This window comes from Cryptococcus neoformans, assembly GCF_000091045.1.
Source record: "Cryptococcus neoformans var. neoformans JEC21 chromosome 3 sequence".
NCBI lineage: Eukaryota > Fungi > Basidiomycota > Tremellomycetes > Tremellales > Cryptococcaceae > Cryptococcus > Cryptococcus deneoformans.
In genome coordinates, this window is record NC_006685.1 from 38,857 (window position 1) to 50,000 (window position 11,144).

At 46.5% G+C, this 11,144-nt stretch overlaps 4 protein-coding genes and 1 pseudogene across 4 annotated transcripts; 3 read left to right on the forward strand and 2 right to left on the reverse strand.

The window, feature by feature from the left end:
* Positions 1-5: 5 nt before the first annotated feature.
* Positions 6-2,978, forward strand: CNC00130 (hypothetical protein). Its single transcript, XM_569375.2, has 10 exons — positions 6-373; positions 420-925; positions 968-1,025; positions 1,078-1,324; positions 1,374-1,460; positions 1,513-1,718; positions 1,776-1,833; positions 1,917-2,027; positions 2,143-2,269; positions 2,341-2,978. The coding sequence occupies exons 1-9, from the start codon at positions 134-136 to the stop codon at positions 2,250-2,252; spliced, it is 1,623 nt and encodes a 540-aa protein (XP_569375.1). The 5' UTR covers positions 6-133; the 3' UTR covers positions 2,253-2,269; positions 2,341-2,978.
* CNC00133 (hypothetical protein) lies at positions 2,358-3,762 on the reverse strand. The gene is made up of 2 exons (XM_024658914.1): positions 2,723-3,762; positions 2,358-2,652 (listed from the first exon to the last, which is right to left on the reverse strand). The coding sequence occupies exons 1-2, from the start codon at positions 3,621-3,623 to the stop codon at positions 2,381-2,383; spliced, it is 1,173 nt and encodes a 390-aa protein (XP_024514254.1). The 5' UTR covers positions 3,624-3,762; the 3' UTR covers positions 2,358-2,380.
* On the forward strand, positions 3,569-4,863 carry CNC00135 (hypothetical protein). Its single transcript, XM_024658915.1, has 5 exons — positions 3,569-3,626; positions 3,690-3,830; positions 3,877-4,068; positions 4,135-4,221; positions 4,277-4,863. Exons 2-5 carry the CDS (start codon positions 3,817-3,819, stop codon positions 4,278-4,280), a joined length of 297 nt encoding a protein of 98 aa, XP_024514255.1. The 5' UTR covers positions 3,569-3,626; positions 3,690-3,816; the 3' UTR covers positions 4,281-4,863.
* Positions 4,329-8,591, reverse strand: CNC00140 (expressed protein). The gene is made up of 8 exons (XM_024656645.1): positions 8,407-8,591; positions 8,286-8,341; positions 7,806-8,236; positions 7,674-7,744; positions 7,351-7,617; positions 6,898-7,285; positions 4,937-6,836; positions 4,329-4,886 (listed from the first exon to the last, which is right to left on the reverse strand). The coding sequence occupies exons 1-7, from the start codon at positions 8,476-8,478 to the stop codon at positions 6,592-6,594; spliced, it is 1,530 nt and encodes a 509-aa protein (XP_024512343.1). The 5' UTR covers positions 8,479-8,591; the 3' UTR covers positions 4,329-4,886; positions 4,937-6,591.
* A 553-nt stretch (positions 8,592-9,144) lies between these two features.
* CNC00150 overlaps positions 9,145-11,144 on the forward strand; it is a 2,650-nt pseudogene continuing 650 nt past the window's right edge.

The following is an 11,144-nucleotide window of genomic DNA, read 5'->3' on the forward strand; positions in this document are numbered from 1 at the left end:
CAAGCTACATTCCACGCCTCATCACTATGCTGTAGCATCTGGCCTGCAGACCCATAACAACTTTTCAAGGTAGCCAGTATATTGATCTGAGAATACGCGGAATACACGATCGAAATTATCACAGCGATTCAAGATGCCGTCCATCCGAGAGTCTCGAGCACCCATCGAACCTGATGACGTCTGGGAACATTCAAACTCAGATCCAGAAGGTAATCATGATTTTAACAACGTTCTTCACATAGATTATATAGAAGGTGAGGCTTTAGAAAACATGTCGGAGAATGCGATGTTGCTGGGCGAAACATCTGCGCCGATGGAATATGATCACCGGCTAAGGCGTGGAAGAGGATGGGTTACCATCTCTGGCTTCTCGGTGAGTGCACTATAATGGGTTTCGACTCTAGCTAAAAAACGACCAGCTACCCAAACCTTTACTTTATCTACTTGCTGTACCACCTTTACTTATCCTTGTCAACCTGGTCGCAAGTACTTACAACTCTGCCAGACCCCACGCCCATTACCGACACCCGACCTTAACCAACGGCACTCATCCATTCCACCCCACAATTCTCCTCCTCTCCCTCGATGGCTTTCGTTCATCGTACCTCTCCACACATGCTCACCTCTTACCCAACCTTCTTTTTCTCTCCTCCTCCAAATGGGGTCTCCGAGCCGAAAGCATGCAGCCCGTTTTCCCCACCTTAACCTTCCCGAACCACTGGTCACTCATGACGGGACTTTACCCCTCATCGCATGGGATCGTGGCGAACGATTTCTGGGATCCACTCTTTGATGAAAAGGAGAACAAAGGGGCGCAGTTTGTCTATACAGAGGAGAGTAAAAGTTGGGATAGTAGGTGGTGGTGGGGTGAACCTATTTGGGAGGTAGTAGAAAAAGTCGGAAGAAAAGCAGCTGTCATCATGTGGTGAGTTTATCTCAAAACAGTACTTTGCTGAATAAGAACAAGGCCAGGGCCTCCTGTGACTAGAGCCGGTGCCTCTCCAAGTTACTTTGTACCATATCGCGTAAGCCGGTTGCTCCACATTCACATTCCATCATTCACTCACTTCAATATAGAACCTTCCACCTTCGTCAAAACTCTCGCAAATTTTCGCTTACCTCGACCATCCCCTTCCCACTCGCCCAGAATTCATAGCTTCCTATTTTCCCGAGATCGACCAATCTGCCCATCGCCACGGCCCTGATGCACCCCAAGTGGAGGAGAAACTCAGAATGATGGATGAGATGGTTGGTGGTCTGCTGCGAGGGTTAGAAGAGAGAAACCTAACCGGGGTGGTAGATCTGTTGATCGTTTCGGATCACGGTGAGTGATGTATGAGCTTAGCCGAGGCAAAGGGCTGACATATGGGAAGGCATGACGGGAACGAGTAACGAGAGAATTATATACCTAGACGATATCCTGGGAGAAGACGGAATAGAAGCTATCGAGCATAAAGACGGTAGGTCTTCCTTCCGGGGATTCTTGGACGTTCGGCTGAACCACCCCTACAGGTTGGCCATCCGTAGGCCTCCGTTTCTCTCCCACTTCCAATCATTCTCTCTACCTCTCCCGTCTCCTCTCAGCCGCCGAAGCTTCCAACGGTACATTTGCAGTCTACACCCCCGATACCATGCCCCAACGTTGGCACTTCACTGGTGGGAGGAGAATTGCGCCCATTTATGTGGTACCGGATATAGGTTGGGCGGTGACTGATCGTGTAAGCTTGTGCTACAATTTTCCGCTTATAAGGAGCTTTATTCTGATCTCTTTACAGCACGAGCACGAGGTTCTCTTCCAAGGAGATTATCAGCCGCGAGGAAACCATGGTTACGGTAAGTCCAAGACTGATGCACTCGAATTACAGTCATTTACGCATGAAAGGGGGTAAAAACTGACCATTCAACTCCTGGCGTAGATAACAAATACGCCGACATGCAAGCTATATTCTTCGCTCACGGCCCATTTGCGCGAACGTTGAAAGATATGGGCAAAGGGTTCATTTCTCATGATCCTCCTGTTTTGCACAGTAGGTTTTCCATATCTCACTTCTTTCTCTTTTGCTTGCTTGTAGGCTTGCAAAGCAATAGGGTTAGATAAAATGATCAAATACGAGACGTTAATTCCTGCTTTTTCTTCTGTAGGCTTCAAGAATCTTGAGATCTTCTCACTCGTCACCCGCCTCTTGAGCCTGCGAGATGTCGAACCAGGACATAATGGGACGATCGGCTTTTGGGAGGGATTATTGGATTGAGCGCCTACTAGATAAATGTACGTATTCGTGAGACCGCCACTCAAAAACTTTTAAGACTACTTAATGACTCATAACTTGGTCATATCAGCTGTACTCATCACACACATGCATGTAATGCTCTCCTACCGTTACCGCCCAAACATACTACTTTGGAAGGTTCGGGGCTGCCTATAAGATGGAGGGGGACCACGAACGGAACTCGAGGCGAACCTTTGAGAGAATGGTTCGGACTGCCCTGAACAATAAGTGTATGGCAAGGTCCCTGAGCCGGTAAAAGTGCTATTCATTGATGCGTGATGCGGAAAGAAAGCCTTCTGGTCCGCATGACTAAGAATACTTTCCGTCGTCTCGTCTTTTCGACTGTCCATAAAGACTTCCCAATCAGATCGTAATGCCTGCGCTGATTTACAGGCCCAATATCAGGAAATCATTACGGCGTTTTGATTAATCGTAGTGATGTTTGCACTCACATTTCTCACTTCTTGGCACGAACTCTTTGTAAGTTTGCCACAAATTCCTCGACCGCGCCAAGTCGGGATCACTATCAGCCTTTGTCCTCTCCTCTGCCAGTCTATGTGCTCGATTGACTGCGTTGGTCGTCTTAGTCAGGTTGTCGTTCAATGTTCTCCTTGAGACCCTCTCCGCCTCCAAGTCTCGTGATATCTCATCCACCAGGCTGGAAAGAGTAGCTACATCAGTTTCCAGAGATGCATCAGACAATTGCGCCACGTGAGTGCTTATGAATGCCGAAATTCTTTTTGCTTCACCCATCACTGCGTCTGTGCGTCGAGTACTGCCGCCGACTTCATAGCGGCTCTGCTTCACCTTGCTAATACACTCATTGACAATGGATCTCGCGTCTTCCGCCTGGCCGCTTAGCCAATCTTTATACATGTCCTTCACTGACCTTGAGTTACCAGGCGTACACGACCTTTGCTGCGTAGGACTGTCCCAGAAAGTGCTTTCTTTTGGACTTGTCTTCTGATTGTGATCGTTCGTCGTATCTGACTGATTGTTCATCAAATTACTAGGTTTGGTACCAGGAACCCAAGGCGCAGGGACTTGTACAACCCTAAAATTCGGCGGGGCACCTATTCTCGTTCCAAAATAGGTTGGTGCGGCTGATGGTTGGCTACTATAGAAGCTTTGACCAGCACCGTACCCATTAAAAGGCTGTTGCTGAGGGATTGAGAAATTGGTTGGGTTACCGGAAGAGTTCGAGGGGTTATTCCATACTGGTGAGTTGAGAGATATATGCTGGGGGCGTGAGAAGGAGGAAAATGAAGATCCTGTTGCTCGGGGGCCGGGAGGAAAAGGGATTCCAGCAGAGGAGAGCGGGACCGAGCTGCGTCTAGTAAAGAGGAACGACATATGGTAATGGTTTTCTGTGGTCTTGTGAAGTCGTTGTGGGGATGAAAGCTGATATATTGAAGGCAGGTGTGTATATTTCGAACCTGAATGACAGTAAGGTGACAAAAACAATTTGAGACCTACCTGCGTATTCGCAAACTACTTGTTTCTTTTATGCAGCCATCAACTTCAATGACAAGGAGCGCTTGAAAGGATGGTCATTGTTGTGTGAGCTTCGCATTCGTCCACTTCCTTTTTCTTATTTCCTTCCCAGTTTCATAAGTCCTCCAACGGTCCTTCCATTGATCCTTAGTTCTTCGTCTTGCATACAGTCTCCGAATGTCAGACTTTGTACTACTTCGAATTTACTTAACCGATCTTTCATTTACTCAGCAGCTCTTTATCTTCTACATACAGTAGTCAAGCATCTGTTTTCTCTTATAGAAACATTTTCGGTAGTATCCATGTAAGTGAAATAATAAAGAAATGTTAACAAGGCTGACCATCTTCGTACCATGGCTTCAATCACAAGAGCTCAGGCCAAAGCCCAGCCGCAGAGAAGCAAACAAGCTATGCCCAGCAGCTGGATAAATGCGAATTGGGATTCCCGTCAAAAGGGGTATGCCTCTGAAGGACGTTGTGTTCGCCGTGGCCTAATCTTATGACCATACAAGATAAGCATCAATGTGAACCAATTTGTGCATGATCATGCCATTGCCATTGTTTCAGCAAACCCGATGCATGATCAGTTGAATTAATGCCTAGTCATGTATTATACTACCGGCCAAGCATGATCAGTAACTGGAGAATTTAAATATTTTCCGACGAGTTTATTGTGTAGACACAACTAAAACAACTTCGATATATAATAACGTTGATGCTACTGTTGGCTGAATTGCGGTATCGATGAATATCGTTGTGGGTGACCGTACGATGGGAAAGAAGATTGCTTTTGAGGGAATCTATCTAATGAAGATGGCTGCTGAAATGTTTGACCGAAACTGCCAGATGAATCACCAAAATAAGGTTGGTGCCGTTGAGCGAATCCTCCCAAAGACGGAAATTGTTGGAAGTTGTCACGGAAGCTGCCAAAATGAGATGATGTATGCTGCGAACTGTTTCCGGTGGGCAAATGCGAACCAAGTCCCGAGTGGAACGGTGGTGACAAGTCCTGTAAGTAGAGGGAATCTCCATTAGAAGGGGGGAAATGCGAGGGTTGGCTCTGCGATCCATCTATTTCGTAACTTGACATGAATCTATCCCATGGCGATGCTTCTCTCTCACCTACTGACTATCAGCTTGGACAAGCTCCAGAAGCAACAATACAGACTTACCACTTTGTGACACTCTACTCAGCTTAGTTGCATTTTCCCATACATTCTTCGCATTACCAAAGTCGACACCTTTGCTAAGAGTATCTCCCAAAAGATCTCCAAACTCCCTCCCTTTCCTCACACTTTCAAATTGATGTTCCATACTCCTCACCATCCCGATCGTCGTCGCCCTCTCGTTTTCCACCGTCCTCTTTAATCCCATAAGACTGTCCTTCATTTCACTGAGATTTCGCAACAGCACAGGGTCTCGCGTACTCGCAATTACTTCAGCTGTTCCGCCAAACGTCTCTGCCACATCTAACCACGCATCATCTCTATTCCTCGTACTTCGCTTCCACTTACTCATCTCCTGTTGCGCAGCAGTTTCGGCGTCCTTTGTCTGGCGGTCGGCAAGGTCTCGATGGGACTCCAACCACTGGGTCCACATATCCTTTACGGTCTCTTGAGGCTCCCAGAGTAATGGCGGAGGCCCCAAAGTCGGTGCTGGCTCCATCCATATCGAACCTGTTGATCTCCCTTTTCCATCTCCCAAAGAAGGCACTTGCACTACTCTTCCTATTCCCTTTATACCAATCGTTCGGGCAAGCTCCGGAGGCAGCGTGGTGCCCGTTGTTAATAAAGAACTTGAAGTGAAACCATTATACATGGATGGCTGAGAGGCTTGCTGTCCCCGTAGCTGGAGTAATCGGGAGGCTAAATTTGTCGATTTAGGCCCTGATACCCCGCTGGGTGCATACCCCTTCGATGTCGGATGTGCTGACATGGTGGTCGGTATATGAGTGAAAGTGGATGATGCAGTTCCATATGGCTGCCCTTGGGTAGCTATCGATGCCGGTGTCAAAACCTCGGGCTTTTCAACTGGAGGCGGTATGTTCGTGTTGAAAAGGCTATTCAAGATAGTTTGCCTATCCAACTCATCCGGTCTACTCATCGGTTTTCCCTTGGGATGCCAACCGTCCTTCGAAGCCCAGGACGGTCTAACCGGTCGAGAGAATGGTGGGCCATTAGCTGGATCACCAGGGCGTATGATATCTGGTCCCGATCGAATACTTGCTGATGCCGATGTCCATTGGGTTGGAGGAGTTGAATTGAGAGGTGGGGCGGAAGGGTGTTGGGCACTGTAAGATGTCGCGTAAGTGTCGCTGAGAGTAGAAGGCGATGTGAAGGAATTGTTGGACAGATGAGGGTTGCAATGATCCCATGGAATTTGCCCAGCAGAATGGACAGAACGAAAGAAGTCGCTGGGGATTGACGACGCTGCCGAAGCCGCAGGGCGATAAAACTTGGGTATATTCATTTGTGGTGGCTTGCCTTTTTTGAAAGCTTAAAATATCAGTCGGTTTATTTTTAGCACGTTCAAAATTGAGCGATGGTACTGTATTGGTAGTGATCATGTGGCGTGATGTAGAGCAATAGATGAACAAGCTGGAATGCTTGAGAGTATCTTCGTGCTGAAAATCACGGCTCTGAGTCGAGAGAGAAGAATGAATCGCCGACCTCGACTCGAGTTGGAAGGATGTATTAGTTTTCAGCTCAACGTCTGCAGTAACACCAACCATGAACATAAAGGATATACGCCTTCTCATACATGTACCGATCCTTTTTTCCAAAGGGTATACCCCCAGTCTCAATAACGTCTTCCCTTGTCTCTCTCCTTATTTTTTCTTGAAGAAACCCATAAGCGTACTCTGCCCCCCAGTCGGTTTACCCGCCGACTTCTTCATATTACCACCTGCACCCGCTCCACTCCCACTCCCCACGCTCGACGCTGATTCTCGAGCCTTCATAGGCGGCTTACTACCTCCCCTTTTGCTCGCCGGTTGGGCTCTCGGCTGAGTCTCAACTTGTTCCGGTTCGGATTCACCGGAGTATGACTCGTCGGTCCAGTAATCTTTTGATACTGTTTCGTCATGAGCACTTTGCTCACCTTTATTCGTACTTAAAGAAAAAATGTCACTTACCAAAGTATCCCTTGTCATCCTTTTCTCGTTTCGTCTTTTTAACTCTTCGGACTTTCCTTCCAGTAGCACTCTTTCTCAACGGCCTCGCCTCCTCCTTTGCCTTTGGTCTCGCAGCCAAAGGTTCCTCATTATCTGAAAAGTCGACGTCCATACCAGCCATAGCTTCGAGCGCTGCTTTGTCCTCCCTGGCCACCATTGAAGAGGTCGGTTCGAGCGCTGTCTTGCTGCTTCCACCCTTTGACGTTGGTGTTGATGCCTTGGCTTTAGCAGGCCCGGGCTCGTCTTCTTCAGTATCAGAATTGATGACACGTTTCTTGCTATTGGATTTATTGAGTGGTTGGGCCTTGTTTTTTGCAGGAGCAGTAGTGGCAGACGTGGACGAGCGAGACTATTTGCTCAGTTATAAGCACTTCGCATTTTCACCATAAACTGTACATAGGACCAGACTCTTACCTGTAACGGCTCATCTTTAACGTCCTTGGTCGAGCCTTGCTTCTTAACTTCTTTCTTGGTTTGTTCTTTGACCATCTTTTCTTTCGGACCTCGAGCGAAAATAGAAGGGGCTGCGGCTTCTTTGATAGGAGGTTTGGCGGGGGCCAAGGGGTTTGGTTTGGCAGACGGTTTGAATGCGTGCCCAGTAATTGAACCGTAGATGGATGAGTTGTACATATTCGCATTATCATGCAGTTCAAGACTGGCAATAAGGAATTGCGCCGGATCCTGGTAGATTTTGGTAAGCATAAGTTGCACAAGCATGCCCTTCACATCCGACATACTTTGACTGGAGCGGGTGAAAGAGCATAAATATGGATATTCAGCTCGCTTTCATCAAAAAGTGTCTTTTTCTCTACATAGATTTATCAGTTGGCAATCCTCATACATAATCAGAATGACAGTGGATAACTTACCTTCAAGCGCCTCGGCAGTTGCCAGTACGACTCCCCACCTCTTGACTCTCTCTCTCTTAAACCCAAGTTCGCCCAACCTCTTGCCACCACCGATTCCTCCGTCCCCTACTTGTGCACCTCTATCGTTACCCACCCCATCCATCCTCTCATCTTCATCGTCGGTACCCATCAATCCTATCCGCTGAGCTTTTGATTGTCCCTGAGACTGAGACTCTAATCCCTCAACATCTGAATCCCCCGCATCAGAGTTCTGGTCCATATCCACAATCTTCACCATCCCATCTCCCAGGTCGCGCAAACTTTTCCCGTCTTTCGAAGTCGTGCCGCTTTGGATGGTGGTTTGTGTCAAAACAGAGTTGGAGAGAAGAGGTCCAGTCAGGAGGTATGTAGCCGCAAGTGAGGGGTTGGCTTCAAAGTGTCTCAGCAGGATGCTATGGAGCAGTCAGTTATCTTCCTTCGAGTCCCTAAAAGTGGACATACTTTTTAGCTACGTTGACATGACATCCTATCTCTCTCGACACCGTCCGATAAGTCACCTACAGCACGCCGTCGGACGTGAGTAGATGGCGATGACGGAAAGAGAACTGGAACTAAAACTCACAATCTTGCTTTCGCTTTCTATCCAATGCGTAAGCTTACGCGTTACCTGCTTCTGCTCCTCCGGTGTTATCATATTTGAGAACAGACCGTATCAGAATGCTATGGATGAATTTGAGAATTTATGGGAGAGAAATACTGCTCTTGAGGATTCACCAGGGATTCACCACTGTTCGTTGTTGAGATTGACGCGTTTTTGACGCGACCTGCGAACATGAATTCTTCAAATTATTATGTTTTGCCAAACGAAAGTTGCTTGAGCTTGCTCAGATACATTTGCAGAATATTCGCAATTCAGCGCACGCAAGACAACCATATATATATTACATGCTCATGCTCGCGGGAAAAAGGGTGGACTATGTGATGAACAGCTTCTTCTAAGCATGAGAATAGTTATCAAGAGGCAAATATGCTGACTTTTGAACCAGTACAACTGAAATCAAGTGTCTTGCTCTCGTTGTGACGATCCTAATATTGTACGCCGTGCTATACATAGCGAAATGTTCGTTATGCGAGTTTAAAAGAAGAAACTGGAGCTTGCGGGGTAGAAAGAAGACGAATGAACAAGATGTAAGTGACAACGTACACGGATCGGGACAATGCAGACCTCTTCCTGCCTGAGATCCGGAACATTCTCCGGTTCTCGAGGATGGATCGGGACAAACAATTCTATTACGTAAATATTTTTGGTAATCTTTTTTTTTTAAAAAAAATCTAATTCGACTTCCACTCACTACTCACTGACTGGTTTGCGACGGACGCGACCGCAAGTCAGACATTCCTTTCGATATTACAAAAAAGACACATATCAGTTTACTAGTCCACAACAATTATCTCTCGTCGCGCATGCTAGTCCTCAACCTTTTCTTTATATAGACCTAAAGATCGGGCAAAAGGGTAGCCTTCAAAGAGGTATTGTAAGCAACTCTCCTTTCGTTGTTGTATGATCATGATCATCTTTGTGCGTGAGCATCGCAAGTTCCTTCCTCATTCGCCGAGTAGGTAGGCAGCTGAAGTGTGGCCTGTATCAGCCACACCATGAGACCTACATGCAGTGATCATCTAGGCCCTTAATTCCATTCTCTATTTATTTGACTTCATTGTCTATATACTACTTATTACTACTCATTAGTATTCTATGAGCTATGTACGAGGGAAGAAGAGGACGAGCGAACAGGCCCAAATATCTCCTGTGATGTCGACTGTTGTAACTGAAACAGGGGCAGGGAAAATGTTTTTCAATTGAGTGATCCGTCTATCTTTTGCTTCTCAGTACAGTATATATAGGATGCGCCGTGCACCCTCGTCGCACTGTTTCTCGCGGAACTTCTGTCGGATCAGACTGGTGTGTACACAGTTGAACATAATGGCCAGGATCACTCGCATCAGTAGACAGATGGTAAGTAATTAGCCTTTGCCTTAGAACATCCTTTTCTTTTTCTTTTCTTTTTCTAGATTACCCATCACTCTCATTATAACGTACTACTTCTAGTAGGCTGCTATTAATTAGTATGGAAGTACTGAAGAAGCAGTTGGTCTCAACACAAGATGGTGGCAATGCACGCTTTTTCAGCCAGTGAGTTAACCACCTACTATTCACTGCTACGATATTTTGCCACACCGCAACGAACGCTATACAGAGCGCTGAAGTAAATGCAGTTGCGACACCGCTTTGTCATATTTAGCTTGTTGAACTGGTATTCACTCAGCACCTTCGTACAAACAGTCTCAGAGAGCAGTGTACAAGATAGTGATGAGGAAAGACCAGAAAGCTACAAAAGAGAAAATTAAAGTAAGGTATAGAATCTGAACGAAAAAGACCACGTAGTCCTCTATCTAAACGAGCAGCTAGACTAACTCCGTCATAGCCTTCATCAGTAAGTCCTCCTGCTTTGAATGCAATTTAGTTGTTACACAATGGATAGCCACCAATCTCTCCTTTATTATTCTTCTACGATGGCGGCCAGCTGACAGACTCTTGTTAGCATCGATTTGTCCTACCATGGACAAATATGGGCGATGCACACCCAATGGGTGTCAATGACAGCTCCACAATGAACTTTCTAGTAGCACCTAGCCTGTACAACCAAGGGTCACTCTGATTTTGCCTCTTTGACAAAGGCAGCTCCTAAACCGTCTATCTGACATTAGTCACCAAAGGCCTGAACGAATAATAGTTTGAAACAGGAATATTCACAAATATCAAAGATGGAAGACTCAACCAACGTGCAGGGACTGCCAACTGTCGCTGATGACGAAATCCTATCTGGGTGGAAGGCATCGAGGCGAAGCAGAACGACGGACATGACTCCGCAACGAGCTATTTTATATGCTTGCAATTCTGCCCTCGTCGACTGCATCCTTTTTTCTGTACGAACTAAACTTGGAACTTTTGATATCGCGGGCTCAAGATCTCTGGCATTGGTGGATCGAAGTATTCGTCGAGGGTGAGTAACCTGCAGTTCAGACAACGTAACAAACATCGGAATACCCTGTAACTAATAAATAGTACAAAGTTCTCAGAGTTCTATCTCTCTGTCATAACTACATTCGTAATCGTCGTCTATTAGTAAGTAAACGCTTCCCTGCCTTTCATCAAACGGTAAGTAACGGTGGGGGCTAAACTGGTATAAATGCCTACAGAAGAGAAATGTCACATTTATGGATCACATTCCCGATCCTCGTCTTCTGCATGGTAAAGCTGATTGCAAGATGCCAGAGAGGACAGTGACACCGCTACAG